Here is a 24372-nt window from a genome sequence, read left to right on the forward strand (position 1 = left end):
TTCCATTGCACATTCGAACATGCGCGTTCTCTGATTGAGTGCCGGATTAGTACAACAAAAAAAGGGGGAGGCATTTTCAAATTAAAAATCATTTTCCGTTAAATCGTGTACCAAAAACTACACTAACCAATATGCGGAATTGCTTGATCAATTTAACTTTCCACCAAACAAATGTTACAAATGTAATGGACGCTTTCCAAGATATTTATGGATATCGTCCCCAGGTTTACCCCAAAGGTTTTTGCTTGAATCTCCCAGTTTTTTTTTCGTTTTCCATGTATTTTTGAGTTCAGATAGTTCTTTTTTTACAGATACATCCATTTTTTGTGTACAGTTACACTCAAGATACGCAAGTACAGTTGAATACAGTTGATCTTGACCAGTCCCAAATTTTTTATCACGTTCCTTGATTATTGTTCTCTTCCCCAGATTTTTGGACATGTTCCCTTGAATTATTGTTCTTGTCCCGTCAAAAACTTAAAAACTTGAAACGAAAATTGAAAAAAATAGTTGCTAAGCCGTCGGAATATCTTTTCAAAGGACGTTGACTAAAGATCTTTCTATTTTGCCAACTATTGTGCAACCGCCTGTGCTACGATCTAGGAAGGATATGGTACTTGGTACTGTACGTGCTTAAGATTTTTTAAAGGATTACAATGATCACTCCATCGATTGCTTAACCCTCTCAACAGCACAATTTTTACATGTTTTTACAATGTGAAGTTTCAGTACACATCACAAATCCCAACAGAGAACAGCGCTAACGGGCAGGACATTGGACAAACGCAGGATATTGACACGTTTGACGAACTCAGCAACCAGGGAATACCAGGCTGGAAGACAACACAGACAACGTTAAATACTCGCGACGTATACGTAGATTGCTCAATTGTGAGCATTGCTGGAGTGTAAAGCGATCTGGCAGGTACGTACCAGGTTATAGCGGTGAGTAGCGCTGGACATCCGATGCGTTGTATTGACTCGTCTGGAAGCACCATGTTGCTGCCCTTGGGGAACACCGGAGGACGCACGGATAGAACTTGACAGGTGGGGAGTCCTCACAGAATAGGATCGACCGATTAGGTAGGAGTTGATCCCTTTCATCAAGGCTCCAGGTAGACCAGGTCTTTCGAGTTTGACGAGTGGGATACTGTGAGACGCTTAGTCGAAGGCCGCTGTTATATCATTGTAGATGACATCAATTTGGAAATCGGCGTATCGAGAACGATATTAGATATGCTATAGGGAAAAATACATTTACGGAATTTCGCGGACATTTTGAACGCTTCCCTAAATATGGTTAGTACCGCCCCGAGATTTGCAAACGACTTTCATAAACAGTTTTGTTTGAGTCTCACAGTTTTTATTTTATTTTGAAGTTTTAAATTCGTCCTAATGTTGTTTAAAATTTCTTTCACTTTTGAGTAAATTCTGGCTTGTAAAATGGATCATAAACAATAATTAGGACACAAAGAAAAGTTCTAAAATATTTTTCTAAACAGAAAAGAAGGTGTTTCAAAAAAAGTTGCGAACAACTATAGCGCGTCACAAATTGCTCAATGCCTACAACCCTTAACCGAAACACTCGCCCTCTAGTTTATTTATCTCCGTACGTCGAGTACGGCTAGACAAAGGCACACAAAAAACTCCCGAATACCCTGTAAGTCTGTTTTTCAATGTCGAATAAGCTTGACGACATGGATAGTTCTAACGAAAAAATGAACGAGTTTCTTGTTTAGATAAGAGTTCAGAAATACTTTCGATGAAGTAAGTTTCTATTTGATTAAACATTCCAGTAATGGCTACATAAGCCTTTAAATACTTCTCTCTCTCGATACAAACTACACAGCACAAATTCTTCATCATTCGCTGCTCCTTATCTTCCACCCATCTGAATTGGAATTAATTGCAATTTACCCCATTCCTGTTGACAATATACAACATTCTGAAGTGATCAAGCCAATAATCTCATTTTAATAATAACTCACGAAAGCACTTTATTACGTTCGCAGAACAATTCATAACTTTCCACTTCAAACTTCGCCACCCGTGCGAACGCCTTGCGAAACATTGGTGGTGCTCTGCTCTGCGATGGCGAATTTCCGCCTGCACCGACGGGTGTACAAGAGTGTCTTGGAGCTAATGCTAGAAGCTTTCAGCAACCGTTTCGCCGTACGAAAACTACCTGAAACTAACTTCATTTGCTCAGCTCCGGCGAGAATTCAACACAAATCGTTCATTACGACGTCTCCCGGCCCGGATTGACGCTGAAACTGGGTCGGGCTTTAAGAACTGCAGCACTGCTAAAAATGATCTGTGGCTCGCTGATTATTTCCCACCGGGATAAGCAGATAGCATCCAGCTCGAAGTTCAAACGAATATGGTCAAACTAATTCCCGGTTGGCGCATCATGATCGATCCTCTTGCAGAGGGCAAGATATATCGAGGATGATAAATGGATTGGTTGAAGTCCGAGCACATCCCGGCATTTCCATACACATAGAATGCACACTTGCATAGAATGTCAAGAAATGTAAGACCTAGCTCCCCATCTTTTTGCTCCATTTCCTCTAAAAGAGTATGTGACTTTGGGAATACTGGAACTGGTAACAAACAGTACCAACGGAGAAAATCAAATTTATGTAAAACTCCATGCTTAGTGTAAGCCACGGAACAATGTTTCACGTGACCGGAATATTACGCGCCGCTGCCCTTAAAATACCCTTTTTGTCCGATTTCGTGTGTAGCGCAACCGTCCAAGGATCGTCAATATTCGATTGATAGTCCATTAATCTTCCCCCACTCGCTCTCCTTGGTGCCGAAGGTCGCTCCCGTTGGGTCGCTCGAAAGTTGGTTTAGCATCGTCCTCGTCGTTACGAAATTCCACTGTAAAAACCAACCGAAAGTATTCCAACGCTCTCTAGGACCTGGTGAGGCCGGAAGTGGTGAAAAGAAATTGAATTTATCTATCACCGGCCATGCTTTGCATGCAATGCCTAGACGCTAATACCCGAACGCTTACAGTCTTTCGGGTTTGGTTCCTTCTGGAAAGGCTTCCTTCTGGTTCTTCTAGGCCCTTAGACCTGCCATATTGTTGTATCCCAACGATGGGGAAAGAAGTAGGGATTCTCCGCGATGCAAATTGTAGTCCACATGACAACACACACACACACACACACGCGCTTGGGCTTTTGCGCGTGCAAGCGCGAATTCACATTCGCCTAACTAACGGTTGGATTCGTTAAATTTACAACTCGCTGGCAACATTGGCCTACCAATTTTCATTGGAGGCTAGGGAAGGAGGAAAAAAGGTGATATTTTTATGCTGCGGACATATTTCACAACTCGCCGACATACCTTGCTGGTGAACCGAGTTATGGCAATAAATTTGTGATGAATTCACGAGGTGGATTTCTTTTTTCCTTCATTAGTAGAAATCATTTTGCGAGCGATTTTTTGTTTTTTGTTGTCTGCATTTAATTTTGAATTATTTACGTTTACAGAATTGCCCTGCGTTTGGTGTCGTACAGCAGAGAATGTCCTTTCCTATCTCTGCCCCATTTTGCCGGTATTGGGCGTTGCAAAGTCAGCAGCTTTTACGGCTTCTAGTTTAGTGCTTATACCCTTTTGCAAAAGATGTTTTTCTACTAATTTCCCTTGCCTATAAGTCAGTAGAACAAAAGCGTAATTTCTTAAACATCAAAGTAAATTCCTGCTCTTTTTTCTTTTTGCTGCTACTTTGCTCAACTCATTCGCATAAGGATTCTTTGCCGTGCTCCAGGCGCTTGGTTCGAAGTAGCACAATGAAACAATGAATTTCTGAACACTTTTGCAAGCGTATATCATCGGTTTCTTTTCTTGGTAGCAGCAGCAGCAGCAGCAGCAAAAAAAATAAAGCTCTTCCGTTCCTTACAAACCACAACGGCCGTGTGACGGTGCGTTGGCACCGACGGTAACGCAACGAAAAGTTCTTCCGGAAATAATCAATCAAAGAATAAATATAAATACATCTGTGTTGTAAGCAGCCGGGTTTTCAGCAAGACTCCTTCGTCCAATTGCCGCGCCAGCACTCAAACCGCGGTACGTCTCAAGGCAGTCAGTCTGGTGGAATTTGTTTTATTTATAGCACGGTCGCGCCACCGCCGCTGTGCCCTCCGGAAATGAGCGTTTTGTTGGCCACCGCCATCATCGATTGAATGTACACCGTGTAGCAGATTTATTAATAATCGTTGTCAGTTGGATTTGTGTGAGGTATCGGTGTTCAACACTGAATAAATTCTTCGCTTTGGGGTCCAATCCTGCACAGCGCCAGCACGAAAAACCAACAAAACAATGGCCCAGACATCGAAAGGAAATTGAAATTGTCCGGATATGGGCCACCTACTTTAAACAGTAAACGCCAACCACACAACAGGATAGAGAGCACGTGTTTAATGTTGCTGCCGATTGACGGCTATCTCTTCGCAATCAGGATCACCAACAGAAGCTTACCGATGATGCAAATCATTCAACAGTTCAACAGTTGACGCAACTTGCTCCTTCGCTCAATTGATTCAAACCCATTGTCAGAAGGGAAACTGCAATTTTCAGCAACGGACGAACATGTACGAACACTGTCACATTCACAAAAAGGCTTAAAGTTTTAATGACAACAAAAAAAACGACAGAGGAACGGGCTTCACTCACCTTCTTGCGTGGAAGTTTTTGCGTATGTGGTGGCCATCGTCGTCGTCGTCGTCGTCGTCGTCGTCGTCATCATCATCGTCGCCGCCAGCTGGTGAAGCATTTTTGGCTGGATGGCACTTTACAATATTCCAGAGCCAATCGATTAAAAACTTCCTTATCGATGGAACCAGATTGTGCCCGGGTTCGAAAGTTGGGCAATTATCTGAATCTATGTCTCAAAAACCCACGCCGTGTAAAGTTGGAAAACTATCAACACCAATACTTTCGACCTACCGTGTCCCGTTTCGTGCACCATTTGCGGTTGCAATATGGCCTATAAATGTTATAGTAATAAAATGCTAACGAACGACCGCTTATTTGCATGCTAACTATTGTAGCAAAAGGTGAGTCGTGCTTCGTTAGAATCATCATCATTGCGGTGGTGGCCTTTTAGAACAATGCCGACAAGGGACGAACGACGGTGTGATTGTTGTTTTATCACGCTGCCAATAGTTTGCGCATCAACAACGCCAGGCTTAACGGTCCTTAACATAGCTATACAAAAGCATGATGCTCTTTTGTATTAACACGGACGGGAAGGTTTGTAGCAACTCGGGATTATTTTCAACCTTCCCCTACATTGTATTTACCTATCGGATTTGTAGCTCAAGCAAATCAATTTTAAGCGCATTTTCTCTCGATATTTCTCTAGGCTTATTTTTATACATGTCATGATTCATCAGATCGGTACAATGTTAATTTTTATTCATCATTACTCCATTAAAAAGTAGCTTAATAAGCTTAAAAAATGTTATATCTTTTTTATCCCACATCATTTCATTCAGCTTTGCCTCGCAAGAAATAAATATCACAATAGAAGAAAATGTATCAGAGTGCTTTAAGATCGTTTCTGAATTGCTTATACAGCTGAATACATTTGAAAGCAATCGTATGTGATGACAAACATTATGAGTTGTCGCCGTTGTCGCCTCTATCACCGGACCGCCCCACCTGTCCGGCAATTTGTTTTAGAAAAAAAACACAGTATGTTTCGCTTAACTGATATTATTCAATATCAGTAGGACCTATCTTCAGTCCAATAAGGACATCAAACGCCATTGCAAATGTGCCAATGACCCTCAAATTATGTCTACATCAATGAAAAAATGGCTATCAATGATAGGCTATGCACCCTGCACGTGCGAGACAGATTCTTCATCATCAGCCTCATCAACATTCACGCTCCTACCGAAGACAACGATGAAGAGGAGAAGGACCTGTTCTACGGCCGACTCACAAAAATGATGTTAAAATCATCCTAGGGGACTTTAATGCAAAAGTCAGTAGGGAGCCAATGTACCGCCAATACACTGGAAGTGACAGTCTACATGAGCACAGTAACGACAATGGTAGTAGATTGGTCCAGTTTGCAGCTGCACACAATCTGGTTGTACACAATCAGCTGCACACAATAAGGATGGGGATCTGGTCAGTTATCAGCCAGAGGTCCTCTCGCGATGGGCTCAGTACTTTGATGAATTGCTAAATGATCAGTTCAACGAACAGCTAGAGCCTCCACTAGCAGATGGTATCATGCTGTGAGACATCATGCCTTGCATTGATGAGACACGAAAGGCTATCCGTCGACTCAAGAACAACAAGGCACCAGGCACCGACGGAGTAGTAGCCGAACTGATCGAAAACGGTGGTGTAGCACTCGAACAGGAAATTCATCAAATTATTACTGAGGTATGGAATAGCGTATCGATGCCTTGTGATTGGACTCTCCGTATCATCTATCCCATATACAAGAAGGGAGATAGGATAGAGTGCAGCAATTACAGGGGTATTACGGTGTTGAATACCGCCTACAATATCTTCTCCCTAATCTTACAAGATCGACTTGTCCCATTCGTCGAGGAGATAGTCGGAAACTATCAGAGAGGATTCCGAAACGGAAAATCAACCACTGATCAGATCTTCACGATGCGGCAAATCTTGGAGAAGATGGCGGAGCAGCTGCTCCACTCGTACCATCTCTTCATTGATTTTAATGCCGCATATGACAGCATAGCCAGGGTAAAACTGTATGACGCAATGAGCTCTTTTGGAATCCCGGCCAAGCTTACCAGGCTTGTAAGAATGACAATGGCCAACATCACATGCCAGGTGAAGGTGGTAGAAAACTCTCAGTGCCCTTTGCTACCACCAAGGGCTTGCGCCAGGGAGATGGGCTTGCCTGTCTGCTTTTCAACCTGGCGCTAGAGAGAACCATCCGCGATTCGGAGGTGGAAGCTTCGGGGACCATCTTCTATAAATCAATTCAGGTACTGGCATACGCTGATGACATAGACATCATTGGTTAAAGGCTCTCCTTAACGAGGCGAAAACGATTAACGAGGCGAAAACCAAAATGATGGTGGCACCACCAGCGGCCCTGTTAACAAATATTGATTTATGCAGGGTTGATGTACAGATAGGTGACCGCACCTTCGAAGTCGTCCAAAACTTCACCTATCTGGGGTCAAAAGTCAGCACCGACAACAACAACATTGATGTTGAGTTACGCGCAAGGGTGCTGGCTGCCAACCGGTCATACTACAGCCTGAGCAAACTTCTCCACTCTAAATACCTGTCGCGACGGACGAAGCTGGGACTGTACAGAACATTTATAGTCCCAGTATACGCCTCTGAGACATGGACTCCAAAACTGACGAAGCCCTCTTAGCCGCGTTGGAGAGGAAGATGCTCAGAAGGATTGTTGGCCCCGTATGTGTGGAAGGACAATGGAGGAGCCGCTACAATGACGAGCTCTACGAGCTGTACGATGGTCTCAACATCGTGCGGTGGGCTGTTCACGTCATGAGAATGACACCGGACGACCCAGCCCGTAAAGTCCTTTAAGGCCGTTCATGTAGGGACGGAGGAGACGTCATGAGCCCAAACTGAGATGGAGTGATGGCGTTGATGCGTCCGCCAGAACGGCCGGGATAACGGATTGGCAGACGACGGCGCTAAACCGTGAGCGGTATCAAGGATTGTTGCAGCAGGCCAAGTCCGCAAAGCGATTGTAGCGAATGATAAGTAATTAAGCAAAACAAAAATTTGGTAAAAAAATGTTTGATGAAGGCTATTATAGTTCTTAGCCTGTAAATTCACACTGACCGTCGAAGAGAGAGCTGTTTTTTAGGAAAATAAGATTGATGTCAAAACCACACAGGAGAAAAAAAATATCTTTCCAACAGTGGACACCTCGCCGACTGAGGAGACTTCCAAGCAGGCCTAAGCAACGCGCAAATTGAGTTTCAACCATAAAACCTCTTCCGGAGGACCTTATTCAATCATTCTATAACCAAAACGGTACAACAACTGTAACAATGTCAAGGCCTAGGAAAAGCGGAAAATGCTAAACTTTGATTTTACGACGGCGTTTAGGCGGACGGACGGAGTTTAGGTCCCAACTGTCGCTGTAGGGCGCCAAGTCTTTCGTTACTATTACTGGATCCATAACGTTTTTCTACGCATAAAAACGATCTGACCGTATTTGCTAAATCTTGGCCCGCACAATTCTGGCCGTGCAATTCATTTGTGAGCAAATGAATCTAACGTTGTAAATAAGAACTATTCATCAACATTGAGAGGTAAACTTTAGAAAGACCCAACAAGCAGATAGAAAGAAACATATCATACTTGCTTACTTATCAGACGGTACAACCTACATGCATCCGGCTTGCTGCAGAAGCCCTCGTCATCGCTATAGATACCCCGTCGCCTGCCAAATCATAACTCCAGCTATTCTGGAGGACACATCAACATCATCACTCCATCTAAGATTTACCCTGGCTATGATAAACAGAATCCGCCATCTTCTTCAGGATTTTCCGCATGGCGGAGACCAGATCAGTGGCTGATTTTCCTACGGACAGCCGTTCGTGTGTCCTCAATGAACATGTTCTAACATATGAAAAACATCAACAGAACGCTTTGAATATAATAATGATTGCTATCATGTTGTCATTGTACCAAATAAAACATGTTGCATTAATCTTTAAATGTTTTCATTAAACAACTATTTATTTGAAACTACAAAGCAAATTGATAAATTGTGTGAAATTTTTGAAACAGTAAGGACCACCATCCTTTAACAGAAGTACTTAAAACAAAACTGCGCTATTTGCGAAAAGGACACTCTGGCACTACGTAAATCTTCTTCACGTAAGAAAAACTAAGCCCTTTTTCATACTCGACGAATTTTGGGTTGGACTGTTCCTAAATATATATATTATTGACAATCTAACTTTTATCTCATACATTACTTTGTATACATTCCTAAAGTGCACAATGGCGCGAAAAGAGTTTTTTCTCAAGCTCATTGTACTGTATAAAAAGCTTCATAAGTTTGAATAAATGACATTGGAACTAGCATTATTGCTACAATTGATTCATTCACCATTCCTGTGTTGTGCCCTCTTTTAGGCTTCAGTGCTTCATGCTATAACGTGTGTGTGTGTGTGTGTGTGTATAACTATAGCCGGGCTACACATTAAATGCTTACATTGTGGTACCGAATTGACTCACTTTACGTATCAGGCTGCCTCTCACGAGCTACATGTTAGATATTCCTCGGCAATTGAATTCCATCGCACCAAAATGTCTTTATCCGTTTCGTTCCACAGCGCTTCCAGCACGCTCCATCCACGCGTTTGTGAGGAAAGAATATACTGATTACCAGCGTCGACTGTGGCCGTATACAGTCCCAACACTAGGCTTTGGCATAGACGAGCTGCGACGCAAACCTTCAAATAAAATCAAAAACGACAATCCTCGATCATTGCTTGTTTCTATGTTCGATGTTAATTCTGCCACTTACCCTAAGTATTTCTTTTTCGTGCTGAGGAATCAGTCGTATCATACTGTAACCAGCTATCACCAGTCCGCCCGTGTTAAGATCGTTTGCCTCCAGCATCATGTACGTCATGGCGATGGCCAGCTCGAAGACGTAGCGGGAATAGCAAACGTCACCGAAATCGATAATGCCCACTATTTCATACTCTTTACCGCTCGATGGTTTCTTGTTAACAATGACATTGTGTTCGTTGAAATCGCCGTAGATGACGCCCTGCTCGTACTCGCTTAAATTCGGTATCACGCGCCGTTCGAATGCGTCCAGCACCTGTTCGACTATATCCTTGTGGTGTTCGTCTTTTAAAACGTACAGGAAGTCTTTCAGCTTAGGGAAATTGTCCAACATCCAAATGGACTGTCGCTTCATGACCAGCTCCTTGTCGATGGACTGTGAAGTAAAAAGGAAAGTAAACGGTTAAAATTTAATTTTAAACATATAAATAACAATATCGAAGAAGTAACAAAAAGTACAAATACGAAAAGAAAAAAAACTCATTATATCCATCAACAAACAGTAAGCGGAAAATTCATTGCCCACTAAGAAACAAATAATGAATCGTTTAAAATTTGCTACTGGAACTATGGCTATCCATCGGTAGTAAACACCAAGTAGTGGAAACCCCTTTGTCCTTGGGAATTGATCAATCAAATCAGTAAAAATTAATTAAACTTACTAAAATCGATCGCTTAAAATATTCTTATTGATGTTTGGCATTAATCTGACATGTGACCGATTTGAACTGGGTAGAATAATTCAACGATACGTAGTTGCTGTGAGTATAGTTATGATCAAAACATTCTTATCTTTTCATTCGGTTACGTCTATTCCTATGATAAGTCATCACAGGGTCATGCAGTCGATAGAAGACAGCGCCCATTGTACGCTAATGTTTTTATATCAATTGCGCTGCTTGGAGGTATATTCGGTTGCGTGAAAAGATAAACTGTGCACGGTCTCTTCTGAAATTCACCCAACGTTGTATGAGTTAAGAGAGATTCGTATATTCTGTGTAGAGTAGCCTGCCTGCTGGTTAAATATGCAAGGTTATCATTTCTTTAAATTATGTTTAAAATAAGCTAAAGTGGTGATTGCAATTGGGATAGGGCGACTATACGACCGTCATGCACGCAACAAAGGATCACAAAGATCAGTCAAAATGCGAAAAAGGGAATGGTGAAGGACATTGAATGTAATCGAGCTGAGTAACGAAGGGGCATGTACATAATCGAACAAGAAAGGCATCATCAAATCCCAAATAGATCCAGTAGCTGACACCGTCTCTGCTATCTCAGCTTCCCACCTTTTGTTAAAGGTAGGTCTCGTAAAGCCTATCTCTGCCTTTGAACAGGCAGGACTTCCCATAATCAGACAGGGCGAAGGAGAATCTGCCGGAAGACCAAATTGTTGAAAAGTACCCTTGCAAAGACCTGACCAGCGAGCAATAAGTTTCACGATACCAAATATCTTCTGTACCCTCATACAATCATAGAGTCAACATGGGTTAAGGTAAGGGCACTGAGGAGTCTTTGACATACTCATAAGTCTTTGACTAGCGAAACACGGTAGCTCCAGTGCCTTGTGAGATCTGATAAATGAAAGGACTTATCGGGCAATAGAGTAATTTAGAACCTTAGAACCACACCAAAAAGATAAATGACTGAGAACACAGGACTAACAATAAAGGGTTTCAGTGTGTGGTGGTGAGATTTGTTTTCTGAAGGAAATTAACGAACACCAGGATAGACGAAATAGCTTCACCATCAACGAGACAAACATAGTATTGTCGACCCAATCATGTTCTGGAGTTGGGTCCAACAGATTCGGCTCGATCGGCCCTCCCCTTTTCTATGCATAACTCTTGAGCAGCATATTATTGAAACATTGCTTCAGCAGCTTTCTCTCACACAACACAGCAGCTATCACATTATGGAGCAATTTTTAGGACTCCCGTACGACTCTACAATAAAAATATCGAAAGAAAAGCGTTATTTGCCTCATTCGAACTCACCTTTAGCGCCGAATCAATCCTCGCGATAAATTGTCCCGCCTGGTAAAATAAACTGTCCGGATGCGGCACACCGTGGAACACCTTCCCGGGTATGTATTCCAGCAGCCGTACGACGTGCTTTGATTCACCTAGCGTCTCCAGCGAATGATACTTGGCGTAAATGTTCTGCACTGGCACGGGACATTTGATGCCCCGCTTGCTTAGATGCAGCATGATCTCATTTTGTGCATGAAAAAACGATTCATCGCTCGAGTCCAGCGAGTTCGCTATCTTCATCACGTAACCGCTGGAGCAGATTGATTTCAGTATTGGATTTTTCACGTAGCTAAAAGAAGATGCAAATTTAAATGCAAGGTAAGAAGAAGCTGGGAGGGAAAGAAATAAAACCGACCCCCTATCAAGGTCAACAGCCAATTGGTCCACAAGCTGACAATTTAATTTGCCCGCCCGTGCGCTACGCTCCTCCTCCCATGCCCGTCGCATGGCCCTTTTTTACCACCACCCATCGTTGTGCACGATGATGACATGACGTGCGACAACAGAATTAACAAACTGTGTAATCACGTGTTCACCGTGGCCTGTAACGCGACATTTTTGCATTCGAAACTGTGTCGATGCGCTTCAATCCATCATAATTCCTGCTTATATATGAACGCACAGCAACGACTGTGCTTGGATTACATCTTTTTTGTTATTGTTGCCCTTCTCTCAATACGGATAGCTAGCATTGAAGCATTCCAAACCGTACTCACCTATCGGCCTGGATCATGAAATTGCGGTCATCGTATGAATCGAGCTCGCACATTTCCAGCACTATAATGCCATAAAGACGTTCGGCAAGTTTGCGCACCTCCTCCTCGCTTACCACCGGCCGTATCTGCGAGCCCGGTTTCAGCGTGTTTTCGGCCTTCGGTTCCTCGCCGCGTTCCTTCTCCTCGGCAGCAGCTCCGGTTGATGGTTCGCAATGCTCACTTCCATTTTCGCACTGTGCATCCTCAGCGGGACTGCGCTTTTTGACGATCGTTTTCATCTCCATTTCCCGTCAAATTACTGATCACTGAACTGTGCACAGTTGTCTGTCACTTGGGTATCACTGTAGAACGATGTCTTCAGTTTCAACGATTGATATGGTAAAGCCGCTGCCGTACTCGACCGAGATTACGTGCACGACCGTCCGCTCGGCTAGGTTTCTACGCGGCTACTATGAATATATGTGCACACGATCTGTGCTGCGAACGAAGCGATCACGAACTGATTGGAGGACAATCATCAGCGGAAAGGGCTCAGCTCAACAATACCGCGCCGATGCTCATCCGCCGCGCCGGACCTTCCATATCTCGTTAGTGTGCGAGTGATAAAGGAAAAGATAAATCAACCGTCGTGATTGCGGGTCGGGCTGGAATCTTCCGGCACAAACAAATTCCCTGCATCTGTCCTCAGTGACAGTTATTATCTGTGCAGTTCCTTGCGTGTACGCTACGGAACGAAAAGTACATTTCACACTACAAATACAACGAACGTCGTGCTTCGTATTAAGGCGATATTTATTCACTTCATTTCTTCATTCATCGTTAATCTGCTGCGCTCACTGTTCAAATATGTTAGACACCAAACTTAAATGATACGCCCCGGCGAGCGGGGTCTCTTATCGCGGTTACACGTAATGCGGTGTATCTCATCAACCGCTTCGCTCAGCTAGGAATCAAAATCCTGTTCTTGTTCTTCGGCGGCACTGGAAGCCGCACCCGCTTCACGATATCCCTCTGGCTCGGTGCTATCGTTTATGCGCTGCAGGAATGAATTCAGCAGAAACTTGTTGATTGTATCGTTTTGCGTAAACTCGCGTACCGTAGGGAGGTCAATTTCTTCGTCGTGTTCGATACGGTCACCGGGAATTAGGTGTCGGTCTGGATCGGGCGACTCATGACTCATGAGTGCACCGTCGGTGATCATTTCGGTGCTGTAGTCACCGTTTTCGTTGGCACACTCCCTCGCTTCGGAACTACAATCAGCTGGCTCTGCGGATGGCATTTTGAGGAGGCCTATGTTCTTTTTAAATCATCTAACTATTGCTGATAATTTGTTGTTTTAGCTTGCCGCACCGATACAGAAGGGTGTTGTGTATTTAAAAAAACGTAAATATGTGCCTGTGCTGTCAATCACACAGGATGTCGAGCACATTTCCGAACAGCTCGAACCAAACTGCTCGATGATTTAGTGATGGGCATGCGGATGGATAGCATTCCCCGCTCTGGTCGGATCAATACAACTGCTCATCGATTTGTTTTTTCATGCCTAAATGTATTTCAATATTCCTCAATAAATATAGTTTAATTTGAAAGGCTATTAAACACGCGCTTATCGTTTTGCAGCATATTCCGAACCACTGATTTTGTGTTTATTCCCTCATGCCTAATCAGCTGACTTGCACTGTAGAGAGCACCCGTTCTTTTACAACCCAACGATCCGCTCTTTTCTTGACGTTTCAATTCAAACTTGTTTTGACTGCTTATTTACCCGGCTGGCTGTGCTGGTTGTTTTAGCTAGTAAAGTGCTGCTGTTTGTTCTGCGTGGCTCGAAAAAAAATTCTTTTAGCAAACCTCATCCTACATAGGTGTAATGACTTAAAGATGAACGTACAACGGTTGTAGCAGCAAATAAGAACCAGGACGGCAAAGATTCAGCAAAGCGCGCCAGTGAAAATCATCTATCACACATGCCAACAGCTCCTTCACTTGCTCTGGTTTGTTTGCTTGTTGTTTGGCTCACATTGTTCAGTGCCAAAGAACAACCTCTATCTACCCGTACAGTCCTGCACGTTGATTTGTTTATACAGTTAAATCGTTTATTATGCGTGAGAACGAACCGGCAGCATTCTTTTCGTGCGACGTGCGTACCGAGCGAGTTTGGTACGCGGACCTGCGTTAGTAGGAAAACGTGGGTGTGAGCATGTGCTGTGGGCCGGCGTCGGACCAAAGTGCAAGCCGATCAAGGTATATGAATATACGAGGTAGAGTTGTTTGGAGCAAATTGACATTTCTCGACCTGACATAACAGTTCTGTGGTCAACGAGGGGAAGGGTATTGAGAAGAGTAATGGAAGCGTCGGAGGAGGCGCCGGTGGTGGTATCGCTTGCAAATTTTTGACGAAAAATACAACCAAATATCGTCATTCTTCTGTGGAACAACATTTGATATGCCAAGATGGCCCATAAATTAGCGAAATTGCTCAAGGGACTGAGAATCGGGGCTGTTTGTTCATGTTTGTAGCCCCATACCATATGTTTTTGTAAACAAACTCTGACATAACTCGACTAAAATGGCGCCCTGTCAAATCGATAAAAATTCACCTTCTAAATACATACACCTTGAAGCCGATACAAAATTTACGTCATTTTCTGCTTACCACACAGCATGATTCGGCGCGCAACAGCGTTCTTGAGTCGGGATAAAAGCGTGAGAGAGAAACGCACTAAACATAGCAACCGCAGCATGTGCGTGCGAAAGTGAACCAGAGAGAGAGAGAGAATTGTCCGGAGAGACAATTAACTCTTGATATGGAGAGTAGCGCGTGTTTTTCCTCTTGCCGACCAGTACACTTTGGTTGGAAAAACGGCTGGTGGAACTACAACAAATCTGTACGAGGTCAGGTCAGTCCCATGCTGCTGCTTTTCCGGATGCTTTTGGTACATCAAAAGCGGTCAGCGATAACAAGACGGGCCAGTGATAAAGTGTCGCTCACCAAAATACGTTCGTCGATTGGGCTTGCCTTCTAGCGGGACTTGAGTTGCTGTACATCACGCATACCTGTTGGCCGAAAGTGCGTACGCGTGTCGCTGCGAATTAAATCGCTTCCGGCATCAGGCCCCATCATTCAGTAGGCAGGAAGCATCGTTTTTTTGTTTTGGTTCATTGTACCGCTTACCGGTTCACGTAGATCGTGATTGTGTCTTTCGTATTTCGTGTGCACAAAGCAGGCTCCGGCATCGGTTTCACCGAAACATACCAAAATTCCACGGAACATTCCACAAGTGGTGATTGCGTGTCATGTGTGGTTACTGTGTGTAATTATTTTTTTAAATCCATGCTGGGAATGAGAACTCGAACTCAACTGCAGAACGTGCACTGACGATAACGAATCTAATTTATTTATCCTTGCTCCATTCAGTGCAGTGAATAGTTAGAAACGGTAAAACAAAAAACAATATCCTGATAATACATTGTCATGCAGTAGTGAAACAATAGTGGGTTGAAAACGCTACACAGCACCGAAAGCAGAATGACTGCCAAGAACACTGCCCCACAGGCTTCGGAAGCAGTGGCGGCCATCGGCAACGGCGAGGGATGCGATAAGGTTGTGTTGAAACGCAAAATCACACTTATCAATGGAGTTGGCATCATCGTGGGAACAATTATCGGCTCCGGTATCTTCATTTCTCCGACTGGAGTCTTTGTGTTCACCAGGTAACAACACTTTTTCTATCTTGTATGTAGATTTAGGATAGAATTTGCAATATGTGCAACAGTAATTTGTTTAAAATAGTACTTTTAGTAACTTTTAGTTGATGAACAATAAACGTTTACTGAATGCGGAAGCATCCCGTAAATGTGTGTGCGTGTTGGTTTAAATTTGCATTAAGAAAGGGAACTTCAATGGCAAGAAAATTAACGAATACTCCGAAATTGGAAATAAAAAACGGAGAATGTTCACCAAACGGAAATAAGACGAATGACCGCGCGTATAGGGCTGTGCACGGGCGTAACGAAAAGAACGTCGCTCTTGGCATAGCCTTCCCAAATCGTAACCATCGCAACAGAACGGTTCGAACGAAACTTTGTAGGCGGCGGTCGTCGTTCGCAGTGGTACAATAATGTTTGGAATATCTTCCAATAACTATATAAGCCCGTCCGTGATTAGTTGCCCGCTGCTTATTTCACGGCTTCGTTTTACTCGCTTTGCCGTCCGGGCGCGTAGTTACGATGCCTGCCCAAAGCAAAACCGGTTCCTCTTCACATAAATCTACGACGCCTCGAACGATAAAAGCCTGAATTCTTTGCCAGTTTCCATTTCCATTTCTCTCCCTTTTGTAGTACCAGGCTTGATTCTTATTGTAACGCTCTCGTTCCTTCTCGGTAACGTCAGTAATGTTTTAAAGCACACATCTGCGTTTCCTCCCTTTTTCCAGGTCAGTCGGCTCTTCCTTGGTCATCTGGACGCTGAGTGGAATCCTGTCGACGCTCGGTGCCCTTTGCTATGCTGAACTTGGCACATGTATCACGCGCTCCGGTGGAGACTACGCGTATCTGCTGGTCGCTTTTGGGCCACTTGTTGGATTTCTACGTCTCTGGATGGCACTGCTTATTATACGCCCAACGACACAGGTACTCTCAGCCCCTGTCACAAGGGTTTGTTCGTGTTTATCTTACGCTTCCTGCCATTATTGTGGTCCACATTGCACAACATATTCCTCAGATATATATGCGTAACCTGTTGCTTTTGCTGTTCTTGATGCTCCGACTCGAAAAGTTTTGTGCGAATGATAATTTTCCATTCCCTAAGCTCCACTCCACACCGAAACGCTCCCAAAAATGGCGAGGATTTGTGCTGGCGATTGGCTGACCAAATGGCACTATTAAGAATTCTTATAAGAGATAACAATTTTCTCAATCCATCATGGACAGCATCGCTGCTGCCGTTCCCTTCTAATCCATTCAGGGCCGTGCTTCAGCACAGATGCAAAGATTAATTATTCATCGCATGCGGATCTGCTTTCGTCCGTAGAGCTTCCTTAAGATGACATCGCAACTGTTCCGGTGCTTAATCCTCACCGGCCCCAGGATAGTTCTGCTGGTACTGATGCTGTGTAATGGAAATGGATTTATATGCCATCCCTCTCCGTACAGGGTATGCGCGCTCGGTCAATGAAAAGCGTCCTATTTTTCCGGTTTGATTCGAGCGTTTGATAAAACTCCTCTCGCTTTTCTACGTTTTCCTTCGCACGGATGGAGCGTAGGGACTCGTTGCTAACGTTTGTGCGTTGAACGAGCATCGAATGGCCATGAACTTCCAATCAAGTGCTACTACTTCTGCTCCTAAGCATATAGTCTCCCTCGAGCAAAACTGTCGGCTTCTAGCATCAATCAATGCCCGGACCGTGCGAGTTGGACAAACAAAGTGGAAAGCCGCCTCTTGATTGGAAAGATCTCTCTTTCTTGCCACCAATTGAATTACAGATTGAATTGATTGCTCTTTTTTGCTATTTTGTACGTTGTGCTGCAAAGTTGATAGCATTCCCTAACTGTAGAAAGATACAGTATAGTTGCAAGTTGATATTTGATAAGAAAGACATTTATGTCCTTACTGAATCATTTATCTGGGAGCTTTTTGCTTCATTTACTTGGAAATAGTTTAAATTTGTTTATCGATCACGATTTTTATCACTTGTCCTTGCTTGTTCGGAACGATATGCTTCTCTCCTAAGTGAATTTGATTTATATCATGTTACTTTCTACAGGCACAAACACGCATTTGTTCCGGAATCATGAAGTAATCATCTATTTCCGTCTCCGCGCACAACTGTTATCAAGAAAGTAAAACAGACAAGAACACAATTGAGTTGATCAATTAAGATGATTGTGGTTTCCTCTTGCCAGGACGACCTTCCACAGGCTTTCTAAACTTGTTCAGGTCCCACTAAAGGAAACTCTCATTGACACAAGCTCCTTGGCAGAGACGATTTTCCTTTTAATGGCGTGTGATACATTCTTCTGAAAAATGAAACTTTAACCATTCAAGGTCTTTCAAAACTCCTGCTTGGGAAATTCATGAAGCTGGCTCCTCTCATGTTACACAACGTGAGTTGTAACACAAGTCAGTCATCGTCGGATCAGCTAAACAATCTACCGCAAACCACCTTCGTTCGTCACTGGCAATACTGTTACGCTGCTTAGCAGGAACCAGGATTTTTGCCCCCTTTGGACAACACCATTGAACGGATAGACTATTTGTTGATTTGCGCTCGCACATATATCTGTTGCTATTTATAATGAAAAATGTCTCCCGGTGACGCCAAGGTAAAACCGCATCACACTAGCAAAAGCATACCGATAACGTCAACGTGCAGATACCCGTGGAAGGTAATTTTAAAACATAAAATACTATTTTAAAACAAAATAACGGCTCCCTGACGTTCCCAATGGGCCATGGGAGTTACAACGTCGGTAGGGGACTGCAACCGATGACGGAAAGTAGCCAAACATCGGGTAACGCATTTCACGCTTTGTAACGGCCTTGGTGATGACGCATTCGGCCGTCAGCTCTCACGGAACCGGCACAGATATGGGCTACATACAGTCCACATATCCCTTTTTGTTCACGACACCCGTCAATCGGTTCGGTGGGAAAAATAGATCAAAACAATCGATCACGTGGCAGAAGGGAAGTGTCCTGTTGTGGTCACCCTTTTTTTTTCTTTATTTCCGTTTAGCTTATCGCGTACAATCTGGTACAAAATCCTCGCCAGCGTTTGGCAGCTCCAGGAAGGCCTGTTTCTCTTATCGGATGTGATAACACAGCTGGACCTGCCACGTAATTGGACAGACAGGCCTGTTACGATAACAGCTGTAATGATGAACCGCTATCAATCTATTCGCGCACTCACACAACATTCACTGACGCTGGGTACGATCGCTGGTTTTTACAATGATGTTCCCTCGTCGCCCATCTGGTCGAGTGGGCAAGGCCGTCGAAATTCCTGTCCATGCTCATGAATCCATTTATTGGCAACTGGGAATGTAAAATACAGTTGTATGACATCTGTGGCTTATTTTAACGTATGGCTGCTTAGCTGATCGCAGGCAATGGACTTACCCCATTTAGAACCCACAAATACTGGACAGGCGCCATGTAGCGTTCGTGGATCGACCGTACCATTAGCGTGCATGTTGTACCAAAATATGGCGGATCCTTTGCTCGGGAAAATCCCGACACCGAGCTCAGGGAACACGGTCGCGCCACCGATCTGTACATCACTAAGCTGAAGGTAGAGCACAATGATAATTGTTAAGTAGTGAATTTTATCGCTTTTCGACACCACACAGGTGCAGCACCTACATAGTACATGACGGTAGCTATCCGATTTCCTTTTCCAATCGCTGGATAAACCTCCTTGCCTTCTTCCGGCATCCCGTAATCGTGGTGTGGCAGATAGTGCCCGCCGACACCATAATTTCCGACCTGTAGCTGTTCCGCCGCCGTCATCGCTAGGCCCGTCATGTCTTCTGTCCGCCGGGTGATGGTACGCACGACTGGGTGCGAAACGTCGTCGAGCCACCCGTTGCTGCTGGTGCGCGTTTTGGACACCTTCTTCTTAAGATCATCACCCACCATCGACCGTTGCAGCAGCGGTTTGGAAATGGTCAGCAGTGTGTCGATCTCCTTGTCGTACAGCACTTCGTGATACACCACGATAAACGGATCGTGGTTGAGCTCTTCCAACTTCAACGGTGCAATGCGCAGAAACGGAGTCCGATTATGCTCGTAACGACAGCTCAGTTTGGCTAGCTCTTCGGCAGACCGTTGGTAGTCCCCACGGCATAAGCTGGGATAGTTTTTGTAGTTGTTGTCCGGTACTGGCGGCGGCAAACCGTATTCTTTCTTATATTCGATCCACTTGACGAGCGGATCCTTACTGGCCAGCGCACGCTGGTTGTCCGGCTGCAGTTTAAGCACTTTGTTGGTAAACTCCAATGCCTCCTCGTACTCGCCCTGCTGCGAGAGGGCGTACGAGAGGCCGTTCATGACCTCCACCTTGCTTACCCCGGGACTATCCGTCGTCCACAAGCGTAACGCTTCCCGATACCAGCTCACTGCGTACCGGTAGTTGGTCGCGATCGTTAGCTTATTGGCTATCTCGTAACATTCGGCCGTTTTCAGCTGGCGGCCTAGCTTCCGATCGAGCACTTTGCCACTTGCCATCGCCTTGGTGTCAAGTTGATACATTTCCTGCAATCGGGCCAATCCTTCTGCCACTCCCACCGCATCGTCCCCGGTAGGCATTTCGGTTTTGTTTTGCAACTTCACTCCAACGTCCATTTCCATGAACGTCCGAATGCGTTCCCAATCGGTGACAAGACGGTTAACCAGCAGGAAGGCACTTGTCGGGTTCGATGCGTACTCTACCTCACGTTTTAATCCTTCTTTTAACTCCTTGCCAAACAAATCACGCTGCCGATGAAGAAACTCGATCTTTTGCTCGTGTAGCTTAATGTAGCGTTCGAGATTATCTATCAGCGTTTGTTCGAGCTTGAGCAATTGACGCATTTGCTCCACGGACGAGAAATATTCGGCATGTACAGTCTGCACGCTCCATAGTCCGAAACACAGCCACCAACTGCTGACGGTCAGCGCAAATAATTTAACCTTCCCCGAAACAACCATGTTGCTCTGGTGTATGATGTACCGCACACACCACGTGAGCTACTACGTCTAACGATCCCGGACAATGTGCAGCGCTGGAGTGAGAAGTGGTACTAGGTCACCCACCGATGTCGCTAGAGCCGTCAAATTTTTCCCAATTTTCAATAACTACTGTGCAAAGGTAAATTGCTTTCAGAGTTCGTCAGCTTCAACCCACGGTTGCCCGGTTCTAGCTCTTATCAGTGGGCGAACTTTTTGTGGATAATGTTCAAATGATGTTCTTTTATCGAGAAATCATGTTCCTATGATGGCATCCGTTATCAGGCAACAAGTCTTAAAAACATAACCTTTTGCAATGTTACGCCTAGCCGGAACAATCGTGTACCGCAAAGCGTTAATGCAGTTCCTGGTGCGCACTGGATGTCCCTTTTTTCACACATGAGTTTGGTATTGCATAGGAGAAAATGTATTGTATACCTTATAGCTGTGAATGTTGACAGGAATGTTCGGGAAGTGCTTGTTCAACACCTGTAAGAGGTTCTGCAATTTTATTATCGGCACTCCTAATGCCTTTACATTGTCTTAACGTGTGCAGCTAGACATTTTGGACTGATTTTCACAATTTTTATTCTAATAGCCCTGTGTGTTCTTTTAATCAACCAACAAGAGTTTTGTATCAAGTCTTTTATGTACAATCAAAAGATAACAGCGTTGTCAGTTGATTTGGCACAGCTAAGGCTAAAGCAGTCGAGGGACTACAACTGGAGACTTGTTATTAGCATTGTCATTGTACAATTTAAATCCGGAGATCAGAAGCCGTCAAAACAGCGAAGAATGTTCCTCAGCAGTGGCGTACAGATTTTTTGGTAAAACTTTGTCGGAGGACTTTATCCAACTATGATTTAGCAAATGATCCTCAAGGTTGTTTACAGCCATACAAACAAAGCTTGTTTTGATTTATCGAACAAATGTCCTTCAAATGTAGTTAATCTATTCCAAATCAAGAGTTACGTTGTCCGTACTCGAGCGAGTGAGAATTTCACCTTTTAGAACCGATGCGTTTGAATATGCAAAAGGCTTCATCTAGTGGTGGTACGCGCGTACACATGCAACAATGCATAACAGGTTTTGCAATCAATATCTTGCCCTTGCTGACACTGTCTGTAAGCGTTGTCTCCTATTAGATAATTATTCGATCGCAACCACATTCCTCTGTATGGAATGATAAGCGTAATCTTTTACCATTCTATTAAATATTGTAGATGACTATTTGTTCCACTATTTGGGTAGAGAACGCAAGGAATCGTACAAAAACTCATCACACCCTATTATTAATCGCACCTTTTAACGTTTTTCAGGCTATCGTCGCATTAACCTTCGCACAGTACGCGGTCAGACCGTTTTTCGAAGACTGTGAGGCGCCAGAAAGTGCGGTGCGCCTGTTGGCCGCGGTATGTCTCTGCTTCCTTACGGCCATCAACTGCATTTCCACCAAATGGGCGATGAAGATACAGGACGTGTTTACCATCGCCAAACTTACCGCCCTCGTGTCCATCATTCTGGCCGGCATGTACTTCATGGCAACGGAGTCGCTCGACAACTTCCAGAACCCCTGGGAGGGAGATTATGCACTGTCCAGCCTCGCGTACGCTTTCTACTCCGGGCTGTTCGCGTTCGGTGGCTGGAACTATCTGAACTTCGTTACGGAAGAGCTGGAAAATCCGTACAAGTTAGTAAAGAAAGGCTTTTAAGCTTAGCGTTGTTTGGGTTAATTTTATCGATAATATCGGGTATCTTTTCGCTATCCTTCTCTCGTCGTTATCAGAAATCTTCCGCGGGCGATCTGGATCGCGATGCCGATGGTTACCGGTATCTACGTTTTCGTCAACATGGCCTACTTTGCGGTGGTTTCGCGGCAAGAGATGCTGGCTTCGATTGCCGTCGCAGTTTCGTTCGGCAATCGGATGTTCGGTTCCGTCGCCTGGTTGATACCGATCTTCGTCGCGCTCAGCACGTTCGGCGGTGTGAACGGTATTCTGTTCACTTCGGCCCGCCTATTTTCCACCGGCGCCCAGGAAGGGCACTTGCCCGCCTGGTTTTCGCTGGTTCATGTTGACCGGCAAACACCGATTCCGGCGCTTATATTTACCTGCATCACATCGATTATAATGCTTCTTTCGGCCAACGTGTTCGTGCTGATAAACTATTTCAGCCAAATCCTGTGGCTCTCCGTTGCTGCCAGTATTGCCGGATTGCTGTGGCTGCGGATTTCAAAGTATACCACAAGGAGGTTCACCGGGTTGTGCGAGCAGCGATAAAAACCAATGTTTTTTTTTCAATTCTTTCAGACCTAACATGCCACGGCCGATTAAAGTGAATTTGGCCCTTCCCATAACGTTCCTCATCTGCTGCCTGGGGTTGGTGCTGCTGCCATCGTTTACCGAACCGTTTAATTTGCTCGTTGGGCTTGCAATCACCTTATCCGGTGTTCCTGTGTACTACGTGTGTATCGTGTGGCGTAGTAACAAGCAAGCGCAGAACGTAATCATGCGCTGGATCGAGCGAGGCTGTCAGATACTTTTCAACGCAGCCTTTGTCGACTGTCACCATGATCGAAAGCGGGAACGAGAGTTTTCCGAAATGCAAACGAGCATCGAAGATAAAAGCGTTAGTCACTAAGCAGCTGCTTGGCATTTTGGTGGCAACGAATCACGCTGCTGTTGCTGTGCAACCTCCACTCTTCCTGCAAAAACGGATTCAACAACCGACAGGATTTCAAGACACAGGACGCTGAAGATGGCTTCTTCCAACGGTAGTGCCAACAGAATGAATGAAAATATCTCGTCTCTTCGGTATTTTGCTTAAGACACAAGTGGTGCATGATACAACTGACCACTTCGGATGTTCATTTTGCAACAAAAATCTTTACATTGCGAATCTCTAAGGAGACTGGAGAGATGGAGAGGAGACTGCAGGGCAAGGACAACCTTTGGCATCACCTTTGGCTTTTAAATAGTGTAGGGCATAACAAATGTACAGAACTGTACATTATCTTAACTTAACACAAACAAACCAACTCGTGAACGAAACAATACAACGTGTATCTGCGACAAAGTAGTTTCACCTGAAGCTTTACTCTACGATCTTTGCTTATATCGATGTACTTAAAAGGGTTTAGATAAATATAAACAAATATGCGTCGTTGTTTGAAATCTCTGCTTATATATGTTTTAGTTAGAGTTGTGTTGTGCTGCAATTCTTGTGAGTTCTTGCAGGACGGAGATTCATGCCGCATCTGCTCCGTGTGTGCAACGCGAACCTTTGCACTCGGCAATATTCTCTTCTCCAATCTCCCTGGCATGCGGATCAACCTCAC

At 44.4% G+C, this 24372-nt stretch overlaps 4 protein-coding genes and 1 long non-coding RNA gene across 15 annotated transcripts; 1 reads left to right on the forward strand and 4 right to left on the reverse strand.

Moving 5' to 3' along the window:
* Positions 1–269: 269 nt before the first annotated feature.
* On the reverse strand, positions 270–1052 carry LOC118507834. The gene is made up of 2 exons (XR_004905721.1): positions 934–1052; positions 270–833 (listed from the first exon to the last, which is right to left on the reverse strand). It is a non-coding gene; the product is annotated as an uncharacterized LOC118507834 (long non-coding RNA).
* A 7654-nt stretch (positions 1053–8706) lies between these two features.
* On the reverse strand, positions 8707–13719 carry LOC118507837 (hydroxylysine kinase). The gene is made up of 4 exons (XM_036046952.1): positions 12332–13719; positions 11580–11904; positions 9536–9958; positions 8707–9461 (listed from the first exon to the last, which is right to left on the reverse strand). Exons 1-4 carry the CDS (start codon positions 12613–12615, stop codon positions 9264–9266), a joined length of 1230 nt encoding a protein of 409 aa, XP_035902845.1. The 5' UTR covers positions 12616–13719; the 3' UTR covers positions 8707–9263.
* Positions 13106–13778, reverse strand: LOC118507838. The gene has a single exon (XM_036046953.1). The coding sequence runs from the start codon at positions 13608–13610 to the stop codon at positions 13275–13277; it is 336 nt and encodes a 111-aa protein (XP_035902846.1). The 5' UTR covers positions 13611–13778; the 3' UTR covers positions 13106–13274.
* Positions 13779–14059: 281 nt separating this feature from the next.
* Positions 14060–24208, forward strand: LOC118507836 (Y+L amino acid transporter 2). Of its 11 annotated transcripts, none has more exons than XM_036046948.1 (6): positions 14060–14125; positions 15747–16042; positions 16765–16960; positions 22355–22725; positions 22822–23271; positions 23345–24208. In XM_036046948.1, the coding sequence occupies exons 2-6, from the start codon at positions 15858–15860 to the stop codon at positions 23673–23675; spliced, it is 1533 nt and encodes a 510-aa protein (XP_035902841.1). In that variant the 5' UTR covers positions 14060–14125; positions 15747–15857; the 3' UTR covers positions 23676–24208. The 11 variants fall into 11 exon arrangements, with proteins under 11 accessions (XP_035902841.1, XP_035902834.1, XP_035902833.1 ...); XM_036046941.1 differs by having other exon boundaries at positions 14077–14572; XM_036046940.1 differs by having other exon boundaries at positions 14077–14322.
* LOC118507835 (prolyl 4-hydroxylase subunit alpha-1-like) lies at positions 19003–21538 on the reverse strand. The gene is made up of 3 exons (XM_036046939.1): positions 19692–21538; positions 19449–19614; positions 19003–19364 (listed from the first exon to the last, which is right to left on the reverse strand). The coding sequence occupies exons 1-3, from the start codon at positions 21015–21017 to the stop codon at positions 19276–19278; spliced, it is 1581 nt and encodes a 526-aa protein (XP_035902832.1). The 5' UTR covers positions 21018–21538; the 3' UTR covers positions 19003–19275.
* Positions 24209–24372: the final 164 nt, after the last annotated feature.

This window comes from Anopheles stephensi, chromosome 2 (genome assembly GCF_013141755.1).
Source record: "Anopheles stephensi strain Indian chromosome 2, UCI_ANSTEP_V1.0, whole genome shotgun sequence".
NCBI classification, from domain to species: domain Eukaryota; kingdom Metazoa; phylum Arthropoda; class Insecta; order Diptera; family Culicidae; genus Anopheles; species Anopheles stephensi.

Coding starts and splice junctions, on each gene's coding strand:
- LOC118507837 (XM_036046952.1), bottom strand. CDS start 12,615: ATGGAGATGAAAACGATCGTCAAAAAGCGCAGTCCCGCTGAGGATGCA. Junction 9,959..11,579: donor GGATTGATTCGGCGCTAAAG/GTGAGTTCGAAT, acceptor TTTACTTCACAG/TCCATCGACAAGGAGCTGGT. Junction 9,462..9,535: donor ACGAAAAAGAAATACTTAGG/GTAAGTGGCAGA, acceptor TTTTATTTGAAG/GTTTGCGTCGCAGCTCGTCT.
- LOC118507838 (XM_036046953.1), bottom strand. CDS start 13,610: ATGCCATCCGCAGAGCCAGCTGATTGTAGTTCCGAAGCGAGGGAGTGT.
- LOC118507836 (XM_036046948.1), top strand. CDS start 15,858: ATGACTGCCAAGAACACTGCCCCACAGGCTTCGGAAGCAGTGGCGGCC. Junction 16,043..16,764: donor GGAGTCTTTGTGTTCACCAG/GTAACAACACTT, acceptor CCCTTTTTCCAG/GTCAGTCGGCTCTTCCTTGG. Junction 16,961..22,354: donor TTATACGCCCAACGACACAG/GTACTCTCAGCC, acceptor AACGTTTTTCAG/GCTATCGTCGCATTAACCTT.
- LOC118507835 (XM_036046939.1), bottom strand. CDS start 21,017: ATGGTTGTTTCGGGGAAGGTTAAATTATTTGCGCTGACCGTCAGCAGT. Junction 19,615..19,691: donor TAGCTACCGTCATGTACTAT/GTAGGTGCTGCA, acceptor CTCTACCTTCAG/CTTAGTGATGTACAGATCGG. Junction 19,365..19,448: donor ATTTGTGGGTTCTAAATGGG/GTAAGTCCATTG, acceptor TTACATTCCCAG/TTGCCAATAAATGGATTCAT.